Source organism: Mirounga leonina, unplaced genomic scaffold, assembly GCF_011800145.1.
Source record: "Mirounga leonina isolate KUSES-001 unplaced genomic scaffold, KU_Mleo_1.0 Mir_114, whole genome shotgun sequence".
Lineage (NCBI taxonomy): Eukaryota > Metazoa > Chordata > Mammalia > Carnivora > Phocidae > Mirounga > Mirounga leonina.
In genome coordinates this window covers 31,861,905-31,876,082 of record NW_023270265.1, presented here as the reverse complement: position 1 = coordinate 31,876,082, position 14,178 = coordinate 31,861,905, and the positions used below count along the sequence as shown (strand labels likewise).

The 14,178-nt window shown below is 43.9% G+C and overlaps 1 protein-coding gene across 1 annotated transcript in view; it reads left to right on the top strand.

The window, feature by feature from the left end:
- SORCS1 (sortilin related VPS10 domain containing receptor 1) overlaps positions 1 to 14,178 on the top strand; it is a 321,747-nt gene that overhangs the window by 132,583 nt on the left and 174,986 nt on the right. The window contains exon 4 of the mRNA XM_035028687.1: positions 2,269 to 2,427. Coding sequence (XP_034884578.1) covers positions 2,269 to 2,427 — 159 coding nt within the window. The remainder of the gene's footprint in view (positions 1 to 2,268; positions 2,428 to 14,178) is intronic.

Sequence of the window (14,178 nt, the reverse complement as noted above, 5' to 3'; positions counted from 1 at the left end):
GGATATTCTTTGGAACTACTGCTTTTATTTTGATGAAATAGTCTGCCAGGAGAAGCAGGTGGTGATATCTGCGCTCATGGGAAGAAAGACATATTTTGGTTAACAGGGAACTAGAAAATCAGAGGAGGGAAAAAATCACCTTGCCTGAGACAGTGGATGCTCTATAAAACTGAAATGCTTTGTATTATTATGGAAATGACTTTTTGGCCATAGTGCCGAAAGGTTGTTACATATCCTTGTTAATTGTGGCTGGAGACACAGAGCAATGTGATCATTTGATGACTTGTTATTTGGAAAATGACAGCTTCTATGTGCCAATAAATATGAAATCACCTGGAAGTATTGTTGTGAATTTAGGAGCCATCTGAGCGTCCAGACTTCATGCATACACTAGATTTTAATGAAGGGACATGAGTTTGTACTTAGTAGATTACCTGGTGGTTCTGCTTCAGCTATCTGATGAGCGGACACTGTCTGCTTAGTGAATGCGAGACGGAGAAACCTGTGTAACTCTGTCACAATTTTTGGTTGGTAGACAGTGGCTTCACTGGAACATGGAATGAGGCAATTAGTCTCCAGTTTCATGTGTGCTTTTCATCTTGTCCGGAGTGCGGCTGACAGCCAGGATTCCACTCACTCACCTCATCCCGTTCTCCTCTTCACGAAGGGACAGGTTGAAGGAGTGGCAAGGAGCCTTGAATCCGTCCTGGGTTACATAAACACAGTTCAGTCTGGTATGAGCTCTTCATGTGCCATTTGGACTGACAGGACACCGCTTTCAGAGATGACACTAACTATTCTGAGGTTTTAATGTGATTGCCTCCAAATGCTTGAGAAAGCCCAGTGTGTTTGTCTGGCAGGCGGATCTTTTATGACATGGCTCTTTTTTTTTTTTTTTTTTCCCCTTCCCTCTCTCTTCCTTTCCTGGAACTGCTGCATCCTTAGCTGGCAATCTTTAAACCCTGGGCTGCAGCGATTTCTCTTCATGCGGCCACACATTAAGCACATCTTTCATGCTTCTCCGAACCAAACTCAGAAAGTGCCAATTAATAAGTTGATGGGGAAGAAGTCAGTGGGTAACATTAAGGCCACCTGTCTGGAGGCATTAGGTGAGCACTTTGAGTGAGTGAAAGCAGACCTGCAGAGTGTCAGGAATGAGGTACTTTATCACACGTTCCTAGAGACATAAAATGAGAGAATAAAAAGCAGTTTCCAGGGCAGCTCCTCCATCTTGTTCCTGTTGTGGATGGTTTCCACTGCTCTGGCCATGGTTAACCATCCTAACAAGAAAGTACAAAGCATCTGAAGCTGTAAATGTGTCCACATGTAAAGCATATTCTTTGGTCAGTAGGCTACAGACTGAGCAGGACGCCTGGCTACTCTTTCCACGGCGCTCCCATTTATACCCGCTCAGACTGTTCTGGGCGTCTTTCTACTTCCGTGTGATGACTCTGAAAACTCTTCTCGTTCATTCATTTATTTACTTATTCATTCGCTTGGAAAATATTTATGGAGTCTATAAAATATGCTGGGTGTTACTCTAGCCGCGGGGAATATACCTGTGGGGCGGAAAAAGCGAGAAATATCCAATATCCCTTTTCTCATGGACTTCATGGACTAGTAGGGAGTATGTAGATGATAAGCAAAATAAAAAAGGAAATCATAAAATAGGTTAAAAGGTGACAAAGTCAGCTTTATACAATTTCCAGAGAAGGCTTTAGAAAGCCCAGCCTTTGAGTCAAGACTCAGAAAATCAGACTGAAGGTAGGATGACATATGGGGATAGTGTTAATGTAAGTAAGAGGGCTTACGGTAAGAGAGAAAAACCAATGGAGCCCATCCTATTTCTGTTTCTTTCCACCTTAACCACAACAGATTATGACAAGTCTTGCTCTTTTATTTCTCCAAAATGGAAAGTAGACAAGGTACAATAGGAAAGAGGACTGAGGTTAGGGGAAGAGTGGGACATATTTTAGATTAAGGAAATAACCTTGGGAAAAAACAAGGAGCCCCATAGAAGAAACTAAAATGCACTCCTCTGTGTCCTCTTCCTTCCTTCCACCTTGTCTGCCTCTTTTTTTTTTTTTTTTAAGTAGTTTCATGGCATTGGTCCAGGAGAACAAACCAGCAGAGTCAAGGTCCTTGTTTGACCAAACATTCTTTGCTCCTTTTTCCTCTCTTTCCAAAAATTTAGCTTATTTCTAAGTCTTGTAAATTTGTAAACTTAACTTTTTGTTGTTTTCTTTCCCCAACAATTCTTGGCTGCAGATTATGTTACTCACAGACCCGGAGATTGAGAGCAGCTTATTGATCAGCTCGGATGAAGGGGCCACCTATCAAAAGTACCGGCTGAACTTTTACATCCAAAGCTTGCTTTTCCACCCCAAGCAAGAGGACTGGATTCTGGCATATAGCCAAGACCAAAAGGTGAGCGTGATTACCTTGTTTGAGACAACAGTGCACGATTTTCCAGGGAACAGGCTGCTAGCTAATTATCTCTACATTTCTTTTCGGTGGTGACTTTTTTTCTGTGCAGTAGCCTGAACTCTGAGCCAGGGGGTCACAGGGCAGCAAGGAGGATTTCCGGGTGCTTGCTTGAGCTGTGTCAACATCTGAAACAGCATGCAAGGGAAAAGCCTGACACTAAGGAAGACATGGTGGAGAAGCAGTTCTTAACCTAAGATACTGCAGGCCATGAGGAGCTCCCAACACCCATGGAATTTGAGACTGCTTTGTGCATGAGGAGATGTGATTCTTTTCTGGATAAAGGGCCCAAGGCTTTTCTCAGAGCCTTGTAGGGAAGGACAACCCTGAAAAGGTGAAGAGCACTAACTAAGGATTTGCTAAAACAGTGAGAGAAATGGCCAGAGGAGCAATAATAATGTCCATAGATAGGAGCGCCTGGGTGGCTCAGTTGGTTAAGCGACTGCCTTCGGCTCAGGTCATGAACCTGGAGTCCCAGGATCGAGTCCCACATCGGGCTCCCTGCTCGGCGGGGACCCTGCTTCTCCCTCTGACCCTCCCCCCTCTCATGCTCTCTCTCTCTCTCTATCTCATTCTCTCTCTCAAATAAATAAATAAAATCTTATAAAAAAATAAAAAAAAATAATGTCCATAGATAATATTATTCAGAGTCAAGTAATGTCAGGATTTGTCTGCTCTTGGTGGTTGCGTTGAAGGAGAAGTCTACTTTTTAAGAAAGCATTTAATGAGGTTGTGTGTGCGTGTGTGATATGTATATGTATTTTGTGGGATACATATTATATACTCTATACTACAGATGCACTGTAAAATACCTTTAGCTCCTGCTTTTGAAAAACTTACATTTTCAGGGGGCACCTGGGTGGCTCAGTCATTAAGTGTCTGCCTTCAGCTCAGGTCATGATCCCAGGGTCCTGGATTCGAGCCCCACATCAGGCTCCCTGCTCAACGGGAAGCCTGCTTCTCCCTCTCCCACTCCCCCTGCTTGTGTTCCCTCTCTCTGTCAAAGAAATAAAATGTTTAAGAAAAAAAAACAACTTACATTTTCAGGTAGAATGTAAGGCTAGAAACAGCAAATATAACTAAATAAAAGATTCACAGGCAAATATCAGACTCTAGCCATAAAAGCCAACTGGAAAATAGGTGCAACCCTGGAATGTTCTTTGTGAAGTGCATGATTCAGTGAAGTTATCCTGCAAATTATTTTTATAGGCATCTTATGCTAGAAATTACACGTATTTAAAGAAATGTTAGTGAGGAGGGTACTCAAGGGTTTTTTTTTTTGTTGGGAAAATGTAGGTGTGTGGGGTTCTTCCTGAAGGGAGGGGACTGATGGACGTACGGACATGGGCATTTTGGAGGAAGCAAATTAAAATTAAAATTCTCAGGATTGGAATTTTATTTATGCTGCCCTTACTGCCAAATAAAATGCACATTGAGCCTAAAAATAGAAAAGATTTACAATTGGTATTTTTTTCCTCTTAAGCAGCCTGCCTACCCTTTCAGCAGAACGTACAATTCTGTTCCTGGAGTCAAGCCACCGTGCATCTGGTCCAAGATGGTGCAGTTACCAGAGGCGAGGCTGAGCAGCTCAGGACACAGAGTAGTAATTTAATCCCCTGGGCTATTGTATTTTATTTGACGGTTGGTTAATGCTCCCCCTGATGCCAGAGGCATAGCGAGGGCCAGATTTACCTGCCTAAAGGAAAACTATGCATCTCTGGAGTTGTGCTGGAGGAGATGCCCAGAAATGTAACCCTTCATGTCCCAGCACTTCCAGCAGTGCCTCCCCACAATCAATGTGGCAGAGTGGACAACTGTGGAGGAGTGACGAGAGGACATCTGAGTTGTGGCCCCAACTCAGCCATGGACTTGTGCACAGTACTTGGTGTTGGCTCTCTTTGCCTTAAGATGCATTTGTACGGATCAGTATACTTGCAGGTGCGCGTCCAATGAGATTAAAAAAAAAAATACATTAGCCCACATCTGTTTTAGGTGCTCATCATAGTTCAGTGTTGATCTAAAATAACTTTATCAAGGAACACTCAGTCCATGTGGGAAGAGAAGATAAATGCACATGAGTTCACCAGTAGTCTAAGAGAGGCCAAAAAGTCAGTGCCTCACTCACACATAAACAGATATCCAGTTGAAGTAGCTGGGTGCATTATATGAAATTGGCAGCCCAAAGTTCAGGAGATGGAGATCTTATGAAATGATTTCACCTTGACCTTAAAGGATTTATGTCATATTTCTGTTTGGAGGGTCACACTTCATACTTCACACAAGAGGAATGTCATAAACGATAATATAAAGTTAGAAAAACCGTGTTTACACAGTTGAGAATGTGTCCATTTGGCTGAAACTAAAATTTTATAAAGTTAATTCTGTGTATATTTGTGGAATCTGATCTTGATTGTTTTTCACTGTTTGCTAGGCAGAATGAGTTTTGTTTTCATAATTAGGAGCCTTGCGAAAATTTTGGTCAGTGGAATGGTGTGTTCAGAGGTATAGATTACAGAGGTTAATCTGGTAGCAATTTTAGGATGAACTGTGGTAATATGAGGTCAAAAGCAAGAAGACCAGTTAAGGTGATATCACCACAGTCCTGGTCTGGACCAAAAAGTACCTCCTGTGACCGTGGACCCAATGAATTCTGTCATTGTAGAACTGGAAGACGCCTTAACAGTCCTTGCTGGTATATAGCTAACAAACCACAGGTCTGAGAAGTCAATGAATTTTCCCAAAGGTAAATACCACTCATTGGCATCACATGTCAAAGTTCAGTGAATGGAATGAAGGCTTACCTGGAATTTGGTAGGGTTCTCATTCTCGATTGTGATATCTCGAGATCAGCAGATAGGCAGAAACCAGCCTTTCTGCCGCTCTCTCTGTTTTTCCAGGAAAGAATGAAGGTGAAATCATTCTGGAAAAAAATTGTGGATAACCTTCTAATCTGAGTAGGGGATAGAGTGCTCCCTGTCTCAGGCTTGAATCACAGAATAAGGAGTAGGGCGTTTGCTGGGAGGAGAATGGGCTGCAGCCGTCAGATGACCTCCTGGCCGATGCTTTTGGCTGGAAGTCAAGTTGAGGGTCTGTGGCCGCTTGGGTGGGCCAGCGATATGGAAATGACAGCTGGCAATCCCCCATGAATCCTGAAGCATTTACCACTGATGAGATGCAGCAGTGAGCACCAAGGAGGGCCCTGAGCTGGTGTCGACAGGCCAGCGACTGTCCTGGCCCAGGAGAAGGGAACTTTCATTCTTCCGTGTAGGCATTGCTCCTCAGATTTTCTGTGACAGCCACTGTTGCTTCTGCGGCAAGGCTCCCAGCTAAGATCCTCGCCTCGGCGCGGATCCCCACTTTGCTGGATGCTTTTCTGCACCAACGGATGGCAAACAGAATCCTCAGGCAAAAGGCGCTGTCTCTTAGAAAGAATCTTCATGAGGTGGCAACTCCTCAGACTCACCTGTTAACAGAATTCTCCACTCTTCCCTCTTCCCTCTTCTCTTGTGTCCCATCCTCACTGTCTTGTCAGGCATCCATTCCCTCTTTTGCATACATGCTCTCCCTCTTTTGCCAACTGTATTTCCCCCTTTATTTCCCAGCCATGGCTTTCTCTCTCCTTCAGTGCAGGAGACTTTTTTTTAAATTTTATTTTACTATGTTATGTTAATCACCATACATTACGTCATTAGTTTCTGATGTAGTGTTCCATGATTCATTGTTTGTGCATAACACCCAGTGCTCCATGCAGAACGTGCCCTCTTTAATACTACCCATCACCAGGCTAACCCATCCTCCCACCCCCCTCCCCTCTAGAACCCTCAGTTTGTTTATCAGAGTCCTTAGTCTCTCATGGTTCGTCTCCCCCTCCGATTTCCACCCCCTTCATTTTTCCCTTCCTGCTATCTTCTTTTTTTTTTTTTAAACATATAATGTATGATTTGTTTCAGAGGTACAGATCTGTGATTTAACAGTCTTACACAATTCACAGCGCTCACCAAAGCAAATACCCTCCCCAGTGTCTATCACCCAGCCACCCCATCCCTCCCACCCCCCACTCCAGCAACCCTCAGTTTGTTTCCTGAGATTAAGAATTCCTCATATCAGTGAGGTCATATGATACATGTCTTTCTCTGTTTGACTTATTTCGCTCAGCATAACACCCTCCAGTTCCATCCACGTCGTTGGAAATGGCAAGATCTCATTCCTTTTGATGGCTGCATAATATTCCATTGTGTATAGATACCACATCTTCTTTATCCATTCATCTGTCGATGGCCATCTTGGCTCTTTCCATAGTTTGACTATTGTGGACATTGCTGCTATAAATATTGGGGTGTACATACCCCTTCGGGTCCCTACATTTGTATCTTTGGGGTAAATACCCAGTAATGCAATTGCTGGGTCGTACGGTAGCTCTATTTGCAACTTTCTGAGGAACCTCCATACTGTTTTCCAGAGTGGTTGCACCAGCTTTGCAAGAGACTTTTTTTTTTCTTTTAAAGATTTTATTTATTTATTTGACAGAGAGAGAGAGAGAACAAGTAGGCAGAGAGGCAGGCAGAGGCAGAGGGAGAAGCAGGCTCCCCGCCGAGCAGGGAGCCCGATGTGGGGCTCGATCCCAGGACCCTGGGACCATGACCTGAGCCGAAGGCAGCGGCTTAACCGACTGAGCCACCCAGGTGCCCCTGCAAGAGACTTTTAAGGCCCTGAGGACAGAGTCTGGATCTCTGGCTTGCAGGATGGAGCCCATACGGGTTCGGTGTTCTGCTCTGCCTGCGTTTCATCTTGAATGCCTCAATACCCAGTGGAGGCTTTTTGATGTGAGCATTTTAAGGGACTCAAAGAGTTTTGTTGAGCAGATTGTCCTTTCTGGTCCAGGATAGAGTTTTACTGACCATCAGTTCCTTAGCAAATCAGATTTTTTTTTTTGTTTTAAATAGCTTTTAATCCGGGAGAAATGCGTACGGACAAACGGCCTCGGAATTCATAAAATCAGGATTTTTTTTGATGTTTTAGTCTTTTTTTTTTTTTTTTTTTTTCCTGAGAGAAATCTGTCTGTGATATGCAGTGTCTAAGCAGTTGCCAAGAGGTAAAAACTTTCTTGAGTGCTCAGGGAGATTAGGAGCCCTAATCCCTTTGAAGTCCTGAAGAGGTATCCTGGCTACTTAGGAAGCCCTTGTCTGGGGCCTTATATGATATAGACATAGGAGCTAGCCTCCTGGCTTCTAACAAGTCTTTGTGAGGATGTGCCTTTGGAAAGCCTTAGAATTTCCAGAAAAATAAGTGTTACAGACCTTATGGAAATTTTATGTCAAATGGACAGGGGGATACTGATCCCATAAAGTCACACCGCTTAGAATTCTTACAAAACAGCAGTCCATCACTGTGGACACTAGGAAGAATCCACGGCATTTAGTATAGGAGCACCAAAATTGTGCCTTCCTTTATTTATTTTTTATTTCTGTAACTAAGCAGTAGGCAAAGTAAGCATTCTGTGCCTTCTTTTTGTTTCTTTGCATTTGGAAACCAAGCAGGTACTGGAAAACAGAGAGTTCTTCACTTCATTGCTAGTTTCCTCTCACTTTCTTGCCACAGTGCAGGAAACCACCCAAGGAAGGCTTAGCAGCAGGCTGAGCCTGCCAGATTACATCTTTATTTTAATTTGGCAATAAACTAGTGTACAAACTGTGCTATAAAACACTGCCTCCAACAGCATCTCTCAGTCTGCCTTAAACACCTCACTAAACATGATGTGTTGGGAAACATTTGAAATGAGAGAAAACAAAACGCAGATGTGACTGAAAGAAAAAAAAAGGGAGAAAATTGTAAGAATATGCATATACCTCAGTTTTGCAGTCCACCATGACACTGGGCTCATGGCCTCTCCATCAGGGGGTCGCGCCGCCGGAGCGATTTATAAAGGGGAGGGTCTGCAGTGTTGTCAAAGGGACATGAACACTGCTGAGCAGCTCGGGGAGGGGAGAGGCCCCCTCGCTCTGCTTATCCAGGCTGGCAAAGCTCTGCCAGGGGGCCCACTGCCCCTGACCCCTTTCCCCCGGTCCTGTGCGGTGTACTTCCTCTCGCCACGCGTGTGGATGTCCAAGTCCACGGTGGCCGTGAATGCAGTTCCCACTCCCACAAGCAAGAAATCGAACTGAACAAAGCGGCTGGGTCTGAGCTGTGGGCAAGTGGAGAGCAGGTGTTTGTGTAGACATTCAGAAGGGTGGGGGTGGGGAGGTGTCGGGAAGCGCCGGCCTGTGTTCTTGCAACCGAGGATGGCTTGCCCAGTGTCACCAGACCTTCGTAGTTTTTCAAGAGAAGTAATCCTGCTTTGTGTGAAATGTGATATTTTCTTATTTTTAAGTATTTATAACTAACTCAGAAATTTAAAACAGAAAGCTGCGCAGGGCAAAGAAACCTCATCTGCTGCCTTGCATTGGTTCCCAGTCATTTTTCTGTCCCTTCTGTCTTTCCCATTGTCTTTGTTTTTCTCCTGTTCATGGATCTCCCTATCAGTTTTATTTTAGGAGATGTTAAGTTGTTTTGTGAAATTAAAAAAAAAAAAAAATGCATCCAAATTGGGTGATCAGTTCTGTGGAGGGAAGACAAAACCTTTTTTTTTTTTTTTTTAAAGAGTTTATTTATTTATTTGACAGAGAGAGGGAACACAAGCAGGGGGAACAGCAGAGGGAGAGGGAGAAGCAGGCTTCCCGCAGAGCAAGGAGCCCGATGCGGGGCTCGATCCCAGGACCCCGGGATCATGACCTGAGCCGAAGGCAGACGCTTAACCGGCTGAGCCACCCAGGCGCCCCAAGACAAAACCTTTAAGACAGTTCCATGGGCCACTCTGCGCTTCGTGGTGGTCCTAGGATAGTCGCCAGTTTATATTGTTTCATTTATTTTGGAGCTCTGTGATTTGGCAGTACAGTACTATCATGTGGGGACCTGCTTGATTCTTCTGTATTCCAAACCACAGTTTATGAAAGAAATAGGAAATCCTAAGGCTTGCATGTTAGCCTCACCTTCAGTATTTTGGCATTTATGTATATGTGTAAGATACACATAAAACCAAACCATTGCTTTAAAGGGGGAGAACATGTTTTGATAAGGAGTCTCTCTTTACGAATAGTTGAAACTCTGGGGCGCCTGGGTGGCTCGGTCGGTTAAGTGTCTGCCTTCGGCTCAGGTCATGATCCCAGGGTCCTGGGATCCAGTACCACATTGGGCTCCCTGCTGAGCGGGAAGTCTGCTTCTCCCTCTCCCTCTGCCCCTCCCTCCTGCTTGTGCTCTCTCTCTCTCAAATAAATAAATAAAATCTTAAAAAAAAATAGTTGAAACTCTAAATATTAACGGCCAGCATTCTCTGTATGAGTGACGACTGACTTTGAGTTAAAATGATATACTGATAGAAAAGGAAAGTTATACTGCCAGTGTGTTTGATAGCATAACATAGAATTTTAGTCACTTGCATACAAGTAAATTAAAAAAAATACTTTTAGTTTCATATCCATTCTTAGGAACAACAACAACAACAACAACGTCTTTTCATTCCTTTATAATCATTCATACTTCTCCTAACTGGGGTCTAACGGGAGGCCATCGCTGATCATGGAGACTTTGGATGCTGGAATTCCCTGTGAAATTTTGACTGCTTGAAGGAGGAATAAATGTCAGCATTTTCCAAAACTCAGTCATCCTGGTTTCTCACCAGTGGTAGACAGTACAGAAGCCAGGTGAGAGCATGATCTCTCTACTGCGTCAGGTCCTGCCAGTGGCTGGGGGACCTCCAACAGGTCATTGAACTTTATTGGTTCTCCAACAAGACTGTGTGAGGATGCTGACATAACATACGTGGGGCAGTTAACACAGAGCCTGGTATGGAGCAAGCATCGTGGAGATGCCAGCCAATGCCTTCTTCACAGGCCTGAGAGATAGCTGACCTGGTGTGGCGTAGCTGGATTTAGACACAAGGCTGTCTTAGCGGCAGTGTCTTCCCGGTACCTGAAGTCAGAGACACTTCAGTCAATGTCGAATGCCCTCTTAGCGTTCAGTCACTAAAAGGTACCATGGAACCAGAATGAATGGAGCAAGGAAAAACCAATACACAGTACTCAGAAAATATTGATTATAATAACAGTAAACCATTAAATGTTAAAGCATTTGTCTTCACAGTAACTCTATTTGTTTTTTAATAGACCCAGCAGCCCCTTGATGTCAAAAGGGCAAAATTGAAATAAAAGATAAATAGATCCTTGAAATTCAGCCCCCTGCGGATATTCAAATAATTTCTGCACAAGCACAAACACTTAGGAAACTGATATCTACCTAATACCATCATGTTTCCCCAAGGCACTGCATTAAGTAAAAAAACACTCAGTTATTTATAAGAAATATGTTGAGCATTATATTCCATGCTGATTTGGTAGGAATTCCACGTGCTTGAAATTTTCCAATGTCAGAGCTGATTTCTAATCTCATGAATATGTAAATAACTTAAGTGTCCAAGTACAAAACTGGCAATTAGAGTGGAAACCAGGGAGCTTGCTAAATGTCATCCCAATGTTTGTTTATAAAACAAATTCTCAAGCTGAAATGCCATCATATGTAAACAAGAGAGGCCCCCGTTCACCTTAGATACCTTGTTTAACCAGGTTGTATCATTATTCTTCACTTGCATCCTGGGACACTTTGCTCTACCTGTTCCTAACCATTTGAGAGGAATGGGCTGGAAGAATAAGGAAAAATGGACATTTTAAAAGGAGTCAATGGGATTAAGGTTTGGACAGGCACAATTAGGCTATTTGGTAGCTCTTTAAGCTTTGAAATAGAGTTACATTTTCGCTTGCACGACTCCTTAGCCAGCCCTTTTGATCTGTTCTGTCCACTAGCACTTGTCTGAATGCATTATGATACGTCCTTAATCCAGGCACCAGTCTGGGAAAGTTTGAAGGACATTCAATCTCATAAGAGAACATGTCTCTTTCCTTAAAAAGCCCGTGGGATCCCTGGAAAGACCTGCCTCTAAGGGGAGCCCTTTAGAAATCTAGCAATGCTGGGGTTTTCCGCTTTCTTCCGTGACAAGAGCGGTTGCAAGCGATGATGTTGCCAAGAAGGGGAGTGATTATGGGAGGAGGAAGGCTTGGCCTTGTGAGTAGACACATCTTGTGAATTTATGACTCGATGGTTTTCATATTTAAAAAATAAAAATGGGGGCGCCCGGGTGGCTCAGTCGTTAAGCGTCTGACTTCGGCTCAGGTCATGATCCTGGGGTCCTGGGATCGAGTCCCGCATCGGGCTCCCTGCTCGGCAGGAAGCCTGCTTCTCCCTCTCCCACTCCCACTGCTTGTGTTCCTGCTCTCGCTGTCTCTGTCTCTGTCAAATAAATAAATAAAATCTTTAAAAAATAAAATAAAATAAAATAAAAATGTTACCTTGTTTAATCTCCTACCAGGATGTTGTAAGTATAAATTATAAATGGTACAGTCATTGCCTCAAGGGACAGAGACCAAGATCACATAGCTGGCAAGAAGAAGAAAAACCAGAAATCACGTGCCCTCCTAAAATTGCCAGGTTCCTTTACTGAGGTATACTCTTAATATAACGTATTATCAGATGAAGAGGCACAATGTAGACCTTTAAGGCTCTCACTCTCCTGACTTGCTTAACTCCAATGCCTGCCTGGATGATCCAATTACAAACATGATGAGAAAATGTCTCAGAAAAGCAAGACATGAGATTCAAAGCCAAACAGCATTAGTTGCTCTAGGAAAGACCATGATAATAAAATACTCAGCTTCAAAGGTTGGGAACTGGGAGCCTTGTCTAGGACCCTTCCTTGCTTCCAGAACATCTGGAAGAAAAAGGCAGTCTCATCTGCTTCTCCCTGTCATTATTCCCTTCCTTGGGATCTGAGGACAGTCAGTGAAGGCTGATGGCAATAATCTGTAGCAGAAATGAGCGAGCGAGAGAGAGGAAAGAGAGAACTAGCACTGACCATTCGCTCTGGAGCAAGCATTCTGCAAGGCATTTCACATCGATTGCTCAACTTCATTCTTAGAGCAAACATTAGAAATGTTATTATGCCCATTTAGTATTTGGGGAATCTGGGACTCTAAGGAATTAAGAAAATTTCCTAAGGTGGCCTATCAGGCGATTGCTAGAGCCATATTATAGCCTATGTTTGAATGTCTTCCCACTTTATCCTCCCTGCACCATAGATCCCAAAACCAAAAACCAAAAACCATTTACCTACGTAGAAAAACCAGTGTGATTTTTAAATTTTCTTTAATTGCCATTGTTTTTTCTAATTTTCTGTAACGATCTCTTCCCTGTCCCACCTACCATGACAACTGTTCCCTTTGACAGATGCTGGGGCACCCATTTCGGGAGCTCATCTCACAGCAGGGCAAGGACTGTTGTTTGAAGATTATAAGGGAGAGGAAGCGAGGGGTGGTGGGGTAGGGGGGGACCCGTGAGCCGGAGGGAAAGCACCCCTGGCTGGCTCCTAGGCACCCCGTGCCCCTTGTGAAAGAGTGGAGTCTGCGTGTAAAATTGCCCCCCCACCCAGGAGAAGTGACGGGGGCATTCAGAAGTAACCCACTTCTGGTCAGATGTTTTTCTTTTTCTTTTTTCTTTTTCTTCTTAAATTTTGTTTTGTTTGCTTATATTTTTTAATGGTGTCCCTCCCCTTCCCTCTTGCTCATACCCAGGGGCCCTGGCTAATCGGGGCACTCGCCTCTCCCCTGCCCAGGTGCTGCACCTTCCAGCTGGGCTGTCCCTCCTCCCTTCCGTCTTCACAGTCCTGAGGCATCCATCTTTTGGAGGCACGGTTCCAGTTACATTCCAGTTGTGTTTCACAACTGCTGTGCTCTCTCATCTGTGCATTTAAATAATGGTAGGATCCTATGGCTATTGAGGCATTTGTAACATAGATCCAATTTCAGCTTCCAGTTATTTTATTTATCTTGTATTTAGTTCTCCATCTCTATTAGGTAGATAATCTTTAAGGCCAAGATTCCATCTTATAATTTTTTTTTTTTTGGTATACCTCCAGATCTGGGTGCACAGGAAGTGTCCACAAATGCAAGGGGCCCTCGGTCACCTATTGACCCTTCCTTCCCAGACAGCCTCACTTCCATATGTCTAATCCCCCAAGCCTGCCTCAAAGTGCCAAACCCAGCTGAGGGGCATGTGACAGACTTCAGTGACAGCTGGGGAATGGCCAGTGACAGATTTGTTAAATCCAGCCACAGCAGAGATGGATGGAGCCAGCGATGTGTCATCATTCCTGCTCACTGTTCATCAGCAAAGGCCGAATACCCAGCCTCAATGCTCTTGTCCTTTGACTTTGTTGACATTTGGATCCAGTGTCTCTTTTAGCTCCCCATGAGTTACGGTAGGATGGCATCTGTCCAGCCTGCAGCCAGGTTCTGTTTATAATCTCTGCTCCCCCTTCACTTCTTTGCATGCAGGCCAGTCAAGCTGAGTCTCTTGCAGTTCCCAAAAGAAGAACAAAAACACCACCCTAAGCTTTGCTGCTCTGTTTATTTGCTCAGACTGACCCAATCATTCTGGAACACCTTTTCTCTACATAGTTATAGTAAGGAATGTTTACTATACTCCAGGCCCACTTTGAAAGCTCTGACAGATGCCCACCTTTTCCTCTCCTACATAGGCCACCATAGTACTCTG